General features: G+C 43.0%; 1 protein-coding gene across 1 annotated transcript; it reads left to right on the top strand.

Annotated features, from left to right (window-relative positions):
- The first annotated feature begins 561 nt into the window (after positions 1–561).
- Positions 562–6,427, top strand: LOC124654289 (tropinone reductase-like 3). Its single transcript, XM_047193304.1, has 6 exons — positions 562–822; positions 924–1,040; positions 1,949–2,083; positions 2,168–2,293; positions 4,318–4,419; positions 6,102–6,427. The coding sequence occupies exons 1-6, from the start codon at positions 691–693 to the stop codon at positions 6,249–6,251; spliced, it is 762 nt and encodes a 253-aa protein (XP_047049260.1). The 5' UTR covers positions 562–690; the 3' UTR covers positions 6,252–6,427.
- The last annotated feature ends 2,867 nt before the right edge of the window (positions 6,428–9,294 follow it).

Genomic DNA, 9,294 nt, shown 5'->3' with positions numbered 1-9,294 from the left:
GGAAGACGAGGGTTTTGCCGTAGATCGGGAAGACGAGGGTTTTGCCGTAGATCGGAGGCCATTGTCGCCGACAAGTTGGGGCCACGCCGCTTTTCACTCGTCCGGAGTCCCCGAGCGCTCCCCGGGGGCCGGGGATGGCGTGGGATCGCCGGATGGATTTAGGCCCAAATCCGGACGAAAACGAGAAACCGGGGGCGCGACTGGGCCGAATTACGCCGTCCGGATGGAAAAAACGCTCGCCGGGGACCTCGTCGGGGGGACGAGTGGAGATGCTCTAACATCGTTAACTTTGCCACGTTAGCAAATCCCGGTGGAAAGGAGCTTATCACAAGTAGCAACCGGGAACAATGAGTTGAGGGTGCTATTTTCCGGGAGTTGGAGTTCAGGGTTCAATTTAGACTCCCTCTACAAACTTGAGGTTTATTATAGACTTTACTCTTTTCCAAATGCAAAATCTTTGCTTAGTTAATTATTTAGAAACCTGGGCCCAGGCAGCAGAGTCGATACAAACCAGCGCAGGCGCAGCACTGAGGTCCGGCGCCCCGGTCCGAGCGGATATTCTTGCCACGCCGCTCTACTTACCTTGCTTCCATCGCCGTCTCTCTCACCTAAAACACGCGCTTCCATCGGGCCGCAACACAGACAGACAGCCGCGACCCGCGAGCGAGCAGCAAGGAGACCACGGCGGCGATGGACGTCAAGTGCCGGCGCCTGGAGGGGAAGGTGGCCGTCGTGACGGCCTCCACGCAGGGCATCGGCCTCGCCATCGCCGAGCGCCTCGGCCTGGAGGGCGCCGCGGTCGTCATCTCCTCCCGCAAGCAGGTCCAGCTAGCCTTGAGTTGCCCCCTTCCTTCCTTACTTCCTTCCCGGGTTCTCGATCGATCGAACCTTTTCTCTGACCGACCGGTTTCCTACCGCTGCAGAAGAACGTGGACGAGGCGGCGGAGGGCCTCAGGGCGAAGGGGATCACCGTGGTCGGGGCCGTCTGCCACGTCTCCAACGCGGACCACCGCAAGCACCTCGTCGACACCGCCGTCAAGGTGAGATCTCTTCACTACCTGGTCATTCCGTGCGATAGTTCTGTCGTCCTTGTGTTCGTACAACATTGCCAGATTCGTTGCTTCGGAGTTGCGATGTCCGGCACTCCCTCCAGTGGAATTTGGGGGCCGGGTGAGGATTAGGTTTACTAGATCACTAGATGTGAGCTGTTTCTTGAATTATCGACTTAATTTCTCCGTAGGAATCTTGTTGACTGTCGGGCAAACTACGGGGGAGAGGGCGAGGCTGCAGTTCTGAATAAACCCGTCTGATCTTATTTGCAGAGCAGTACAACTGTGGCGTTGCTTTCACTGTTACTGATCGTTTCAGCTTAAATTTATCTGCATCTCATCATGATGTAAGAGGAGTTTATGGTCGGCAGTTGATTTTGGGTGCATCAGAACTGTATTTTTTTTCCTTTGCCACGATTACAAACTGTTAGTTCCTATTCATATCTTAGGTAGCTTAATACATCCATATATGCTTACTGCAACCAGGTAGTATTAAATTCATTATAATAGGACACATTTTATAAAGTCCCTAAAGTTAGAATTGGGGAGTTTTGTGGTGGATAGAAAGCAGATTTGGGACATGAGAGAGATAGTTTAGGAAGAAGAAAGAAGAGTGGGGGAGAGGATAACCGTTCTCTCATTTGATAGGCAATACCATCACGGTGCAAGGCTTTTTATAGCTAGGTGCGTGTGCTGTTTGTTCACCCAGTGGCCTGAAACACAACATAGTTAGTGACCCGAATTACATTACGAGCACCTGACACAGCCTGCAGGGTCTGTAGTTCAAAATAAAGCAGTCCCACCTCTTTTTCTTGCCTTTGCTGTTCATGCTGTTTCTTACCATCAACACTAGACAGTACAGGGCTGGTCCATAACAAAATTTAATTTTGTTTTGACAGAATTTTGGACACATTGATATTGTTGTATCCAATGCCGCTGCAAATCCTTCTGTAGAAGGCATACTCGAGATGAAAGAGTCAGTTCTTGACAAGCTATGGGATATTAATGTCAAAGCTTCTATTCTTCTACTTCAGGTGAATGAATTCTGCATTCTAAATGCTCATTTGCATGTTCTGTAAATCAACTTTTGCACAATTAATCACTTCCATATTCCCTAGGATGCTGCACCACATTTGAGGAAGGGATCATCTGTGATAATAATTTCTTCAATTGCTGGTTATAATCCTGAATCAACTTTAGGGATGTATGGTGTTACAAAGACTGCCCTTTTTGGTCTCACAAAGGTATATGCTTATTATTTGTCATTGTTGTGTTGGTGCACGTGTACGGATGCACATCAAAATTATAGAGAATTGTGTATTGGCGTGGTTAGTACTCACTTTGTTACACTATATTATCCACAACCCACCGTGCACGCAGACCATGAATGCATCGAACCGAGAAAACTTACCGATGAATGAATGCTTACCCTACTAGAAGACCATGCTGGAATCACATAACCTCTTCAAAGCATTTATGTAGGGGTAGATGATATGTGTTGTAAGAATTGCTTCCCGGGGTTGCTGAATTGACAAACATTTTGAAGCAATGACTCTTGGGGCCACTAACAGATATAGCAAAATGGAGGGACTAGTTGTGTTGATAAATATATTGTACATAAAAACATCTTTGTCCTAAGCAAGTTATCCTTCAGGGAGGAACATATATACTTTTTTTCTGAATGCTTATATAGGTAATACTTAATTGGATATGAAAGTTATCTCACCAGATGAGACATGCTTCTTGTGTGTGGTGCAACTTCATCATTGAAGCAAAGTGGTCACTGACAGGGTGGAGTGTGCTCCTAAAAAATCAAGAAAATTTATCTAGTTGTAACAACTTTATAAAATTTACACTTGAAAATTTGCTAGCCTGGGAACTGGAATTTTGTGGTTGTATAAGAGATTGGATGTTGTCACCTTGAGAAAGTTTTCGTGTTCAATTATAGATTCCCTTCAAATCCTTACACTTTAGAAGTCGTTTGGAAGCCAGGTTTTCATTTCGTTTGTAGCATTTTGAAATGAATACATGTATTCATTTCATTTACATTGTAATTCTAGAAATGGACACTTGTTTGGTTGCCACAGCAATTGCAAATGACAGCAGAATTCAATATTGAATTTGTAAATGGCTTCCATAGAGAAACACAAATGACAGGTCTCAGCTCGGAATCGTGTTTACCCATGGCGTCATTTTGCTGGATTTCCTAAATAAAATGATGGCCCAATTCTGTGGCAACCAAACAGCCCGCCTATGGAATTCCAAAATGAATTCCAGGATTCCAGGCCCAAATGATGGATACCAAACGACTTCTGATATGCTTATGAACTGAGCTGACGATATGCCATGTTCGTATAAATGTAGAACTAATCAGATTCATTGATAAACATCCCGCAAAGCCTAACCGCAAATTATGTGACTACGAATATGCAAACAGATCCACAAGCTCGATAGAAGCTAATAAATTAGCACAATGGATCTTGCATTCACACATGGCACCATCTGTTGTATGTGAGCTACAGTTTCAGAATTATAAACTTTCATATCAGCTGAAGAGTTATTACAAGGCAGCATGGTTTTTCGCCTTATGGACGCTTAGGCGTCTTGGCAGCGTCATTTAGGTGCCCACCTTAGTGTCGCTTAGGCATCAAGGTGGGGGTTGATCGCCTTATGCTGCCTTAAAAACCTCGAAGGCAGTTTATTTCCAATTTTCCAAAACGGTTATTCATGCCCCAGCTTCGTAAACATAATTTATGTCAGTATTTATGTTCTGGTGCACATGATTGTGAATTGAGTTGAGTTACCTAGTTGTGCATCTCAAGAGAATCTCAAAATACCCACTTGCGCATCTTTAAGAAAATCTCAGAAAAATCACGTGCACTTGCAAAAAGTGTACACATAAAAAAGTAAGTACTCCCTCCGTCCAACAAAGGATGTCTCAACTTTGTCTAAATTTAGATATATCTAGACGTAATTTAGATGAAGTTGAGACATTCTTTGTTGATCGGAGGGAGTACAATCTTTTGTTTTTGTACCATGCGTGTATGAGCATATTTGTGCACTTGTTTTTGCAAATGCACATGCCTTTAGTTTTCTGCACATGATTTTTCTGATACTTTTTTTTTGCAAGTGTAACTTTTCAAAATCTTATGCAGTCACCCATGAGTGCTCATATGCTTTTACCTTTGAACTGCCAGGATATACATTTTTTTACATCTGAAGTGCTATTTTCTCCACTGATTCTGTCCATGGATGTATTCTTGTGCAGGCTCTTGCTACTGAGATGGGCCCAAATACCCGTGTTAACTGTATAGCTCCTGGTTTTGTTCCTACACGCTTTGCTGGTTTCCTCACAACTAATGAGACCCTTGTAAGTAATTTCTGATATTATTTTTCTCCTTTTGTTTGCATATTTGATATCCAGTTAGTCATATCATATCATACCAAAGAGAAAAACAGTAATATCACTTACGAGGAAAAGTGAATCAAGAGTATAATTTACAGTTTTGGAAGTATCTTAGTGATGAATACAATTTCATTGCTCACCAGTTTTCCATATATGTGCTGCCTGTACTCCTGACACAGTCTGCATGTAGAAAGCAATAAGACCTGAACATAGAAATACACTGAATTTCTGTTCAATTATTTATTTTCCATGTATATTGCAGTTATTTTTATGGATGGGAAAATAGATAAAATGTTAAATTTAAATGTTTAAATTCTCCAGCAACTATCAAATTAAGACGGCACTTTTATTTCTGAGAAAACACAAAAGCTTTGTATTTTAATTTATTGATAGAAAGAAGAGTTTAGTATAAAACCCGAAGGGGCTACACCTGAGGGTAAAACGCGACGCTCTAAAAGCTAGTCTCCGCCGGGAGAAGCGCTGCAAGGGCTGCTGCTCCTGCCGCTACTTACAGCCAGGCCTCTGCCTTGATTGTTTCGAGCATCGTAGAATTGTCAGGCTGTGCGTCGTTGAAAATGACCGTGTTCCGCTGCTTCCAAATCCACCAAACCATGACCATAATCAACAAAGAGGTGACATTGTGTGCTGCAGTGGGGGCAAAGTGGATGGTTGATCGCCACCAATCCACAAACCTGTCCCCAAAGGCTGGGATGCGAGAGGTCGGCCTGACCCAAGAGAGAACCTTGCGCCACGTGACCCGTGAGAAAGGGCAGCCAATGAGAATGTGCTCCATTGTCTCCATGGATTGCTAGCATAGGCGCATAACACACACCGGGGGTGGTGTTGCAGACCTCAGTGAGCCAGCCTCTCTGCGGTCAGCAGCGGTCTTGGCATGCCAGCCAAAGGAAGAATTTGACCCTAGGGGGGCCCAAAACTTCCATGTGAGCTAAGACACATAATGAAATTATTGAGAGAGTACTCAAACAAATGCTTCATTTAAGATGCATTATGAACAAGATAATTCTTTTTATGTAGAAATATAATTAGCAGGCTGTAGGTTTCACAATACACAGTGCACAGTACCAGTGTGAGACTATTACAACAATCTTACACTTTGCACATTGGTGCCTCTCATCCCTTCATTCCGGCTTTGCCTTACTCCTACAGTCCTACGGCCCCACAGGCTCATTGGATCCTCAGGCACCCATGGTCCATTGGGCCATCACAAACTAATGTCCATAGTGCTACTGTTGCTAGAAGCATTTGTGGAATCATCCCAAAGAACTAGCTTGAGAGGCAGTATAGTATTGTACATTTGTAATTTCCTAGGTTTAATATTTCTTTCTAGATTATTAATTTTCCAGATGTTTATCATTATCCCAGTGCTACTGACCTAGGTTGGGATGCAATATGTAATTTCCTAGGTTTAATATTTCTTTCTGGATTCTTTATTTTCCAGATGTTTACCTTTATCCCAGTGCTACTGACCTTTTGTTATTTTACACATGGGCACTGCACTTCTCAGTCATAAAACTATAGATTATTCAGAACAATATTGTTGTCTAAATAGTGTTAGTTGTACCACCAAGCAAATCTAATGTTATGTTTTGTTCCATGTGCATGTATCTAACCAAATCATTTTGCAGAGAAATGAGCTCATCGATAGGAGCACGCTTAAGAGATTGGGAACCGTTGAAGACATGGCTTCAGCCGCCGCTTTCCTAGCATCGGATGATGCATCCTACATTACAGCTGAAACAATTGTTGTTGCTGGAGGAACCCAATCTAGACTATAAATCTGGCTAAAGTCTGGAGGCTCAGTTAGCTATATTTGAGTACATTGTCATGGCTAAATCCAGTACTCTGTATTACTGTTAGTAGTCTAGTACTACATGTCAAGTACACTTAGATATAAACCAGATGTACTGTAATAAATTTGATGTTAATATTATCTGGGGTGCGATGTAGTCAAGCAAGGACGGGTGATACTGTATTAACATTGTCATCTGAACTTCTGTTGTTATATAATGTGTGTTGTTTTTTAAAAGGGCGTGTTTCATCTATACCGGAGTTGCAGTGAACTGGCAGAATACAGAAATGATGCAGCATTGTATTTTGTGTTTTCATTTTTTCAATGGTTTAGTAATTATCTTGAGCCAATTGCTCTACTAATAAGTCTACGCTACGTGTCTTCTACTTCTGTTTTTCTTAAGTTTTTTTTGGCGGGGATTCGTTCTTATATTTTATGGGAATATGAGTACGCCCTTTTTAAGGAAATATTTGTTAGAAGTCGTTTGGAAGCCAGGCTTTTATTTTATTTGTAGCATTTTGAAATGAATATTCCAGAAATGGACACTTATTTGGTTGCCACAGGAATTGTAAATGACAGTAGAATTCAATATTGAATTTGTAAATAGCTTTCATGGAGAAACGTGAATGATAGATTTCAGCTCGGAATTGTGTTTACACATGACATCATTTTGCTAGATTTCCTAAATGAAATGATGGCCCAATTCTATGGCAACCGAACAGCCCACCTATGAAATTTCAAAATGAATTTCAGGATTCCAGGCCCAAATGATGGATACCAAACGACCTCTTATGTTCTTGATTCGAAGGTTTTTTTTTTTTGCAAAACCAGTTAAGGATACTTTTCTTAGTTCATGGGAGGGGGGGGGGGTGAACCGTGACACATTTTTGTTTCAGAAAAGTTAAGCTAGTTCAGATGACTAAACTATACACAAAGACATGCACAATTACCTGAGCCACAGATGTGGCCTTCAAACAACAACAACAAACAACAACAAGAACAACCAACTCTTTCAGTTCCAAACAAGTTGGGTAGGGTAGAGTTGAAACCCATAAGATCTCGAAGCCAAGTCATGGTTCTGGAACGTGGATAGCTAACTTCCATGCACCTCTGTCCATGGCTAAATATTTGTCGATATTCCAAACCTTCATGTCTCTCTTAACGGACTCCTCCCATGTCAAGTTTTGTCTACCACGACCCCTCTTAACATTCTCAGCACGCTTTATCCGTCCGCTATGCACTGGCGCTTCCGGAGGCCTCCGTTGGACATGTCAAAACCATCTGAGACGATGTTGGATCAGCTTCTTTTCAATTGGTGCTACCCCAACTCTCTCCCGTATATCGTCATTTCGTACCCGATCCTTTCTTGTGTGGCCACATATCCATCTCAACATGTGCATCTCTGCTACATTTAACTGTTGGATATGTCGTCTCTTCGTTGGCCAACACTCCGCGCCATACAACATCGCAGGTCGGATAGTTGTCCTATAAAACCTGCCTTTTAGCTTTTGTGGCACTCTCTTGTCACAGAGTACACCAGAAGCTTGGCGCCACTTCATCCAACCAGCCTTGATTCGGTGGCCCACATCTTCATCGATATCGCCATCCTTCTGCAACATGGACCCCAAATATCGAAAAGTGTCTCTCTCTGGTACCACCTGCCCATTGATACGTCTCCGACGTATCGATAATTTCTTATGTTCTATGCCATATTATTGATGATACCTACATGTTTTATGCACACTTTATGTCATATTCGTGCATTTTCTGGAACTAACCTATTAACAAGATACCGAAGTGCCGCTTCTGTTTTCTGCTGTTTTTGGTTTCAGAAATCCTAGTAACGAAATATTCTCGGAATTGGACGAAACGAAGACCCAGGGGCCTATTTTGCCACGAACCTTCCAGAAGACCGAAGAGCATACGAAGTGGGGCCACGAGGGGCCACCACCATAGGGCGGCGCGGCCCAGGGCTTTCAAATGTTTTCAAAATAAAAGCTCTAGCACAAATATATCAATCGATGCTTTCCTCTATGAAGGACCTTTCTCTTTACTTTTATGTTGAGTCAGTTCACCTATCTCTCTCCACCTCAAGAAGCAAACACTTGTGTGAACCGTGCATTGATTCTTACATACTTGCATATTGTACTTGTTATATTACTCTATGTTGACAATTATCCATGAGATATACATGTTACAAGTTGAAAGCAACCGCTGAAACTTAATCTTCCTTTATGTTGCTTCAATACCTTTACTTTGATTTATTGCTTTATGAGTTAACTCTTATGCAAGACTTATTAATACTTGTCTTGAAGTACTATTCATGAAAAGTCTTTGCTTTATGATTCACTTGTTTACTCATGTCATTACCATTGTTTTGATCGCTGCATCCACTACATATGTTTACAAATAGTATGATCAAGGTTATGATGGCATATCACTTCAGAAATTATCTTTGTTATCGTTTTACTCGCTTCGGGACGAGCAGAACTAAGCTTGGGGATACTTGATACTTCTCCGACGTATCGATAATTTCTTATGTTCTATGCCATATTATTGATGATACCTACATGTTTTATGCACACTTTATGTCATATTTGTGCATTTTCTGGAACTAACCTATTAACAAGATGCCGAAGTGCCGGTTCTCGTTTTCTCGCTGTTTTTGGTTTCGTAAATCCTAGTAACGAAATATTCTCGGAATTGGACGAAACGAAGACCCGGGGGCCTATTTTGCCACGAACCTTCTAGAAGACCGAAGAGCATACGAAGTGGGGCCACGAGGTGGCCGGACCACATGGCGGCGCGGCCAAGGGGGGCCCGCGCCGCCCCGTGGTGTGGGCCCTCGTCGGGCCCCCGACTCGCCCTTCCGCCTACTTAAAGCCTTCGTCGCGAAACCCCCGAGGCGAAAAACCACGATACGGAAAACCTATCGAGACGCCGCCGCCGATCCCATCTCGGGGGATTCGGGAGATCTCCTCCGGCACCTCGCCGGAGAGGGGATTCATCTCCCGGAGGACTCTACACCG

The sequence above is a fragment of the Lolium rigidum genome, chromosome 5 (assembly GCF_022539505.1).
Source record: "Lolium rigidum isolate FL_2022 chromosome 5, APGP_CSIRO_Lrig_0.1, whole genome shotgun sequence".
NCBI classification, from domain to species: Eukaryota; Viridiplantae; Streptophyta; class Magnoliopsida; order Poales; family Poaceae; genus Lolium; species Lolium rigidum.
The sequence above is the reverse complement of the archived record's forward strand: the minus strand, read 5'-3'. Positions and strand labels throughout refer to the sequence as shown.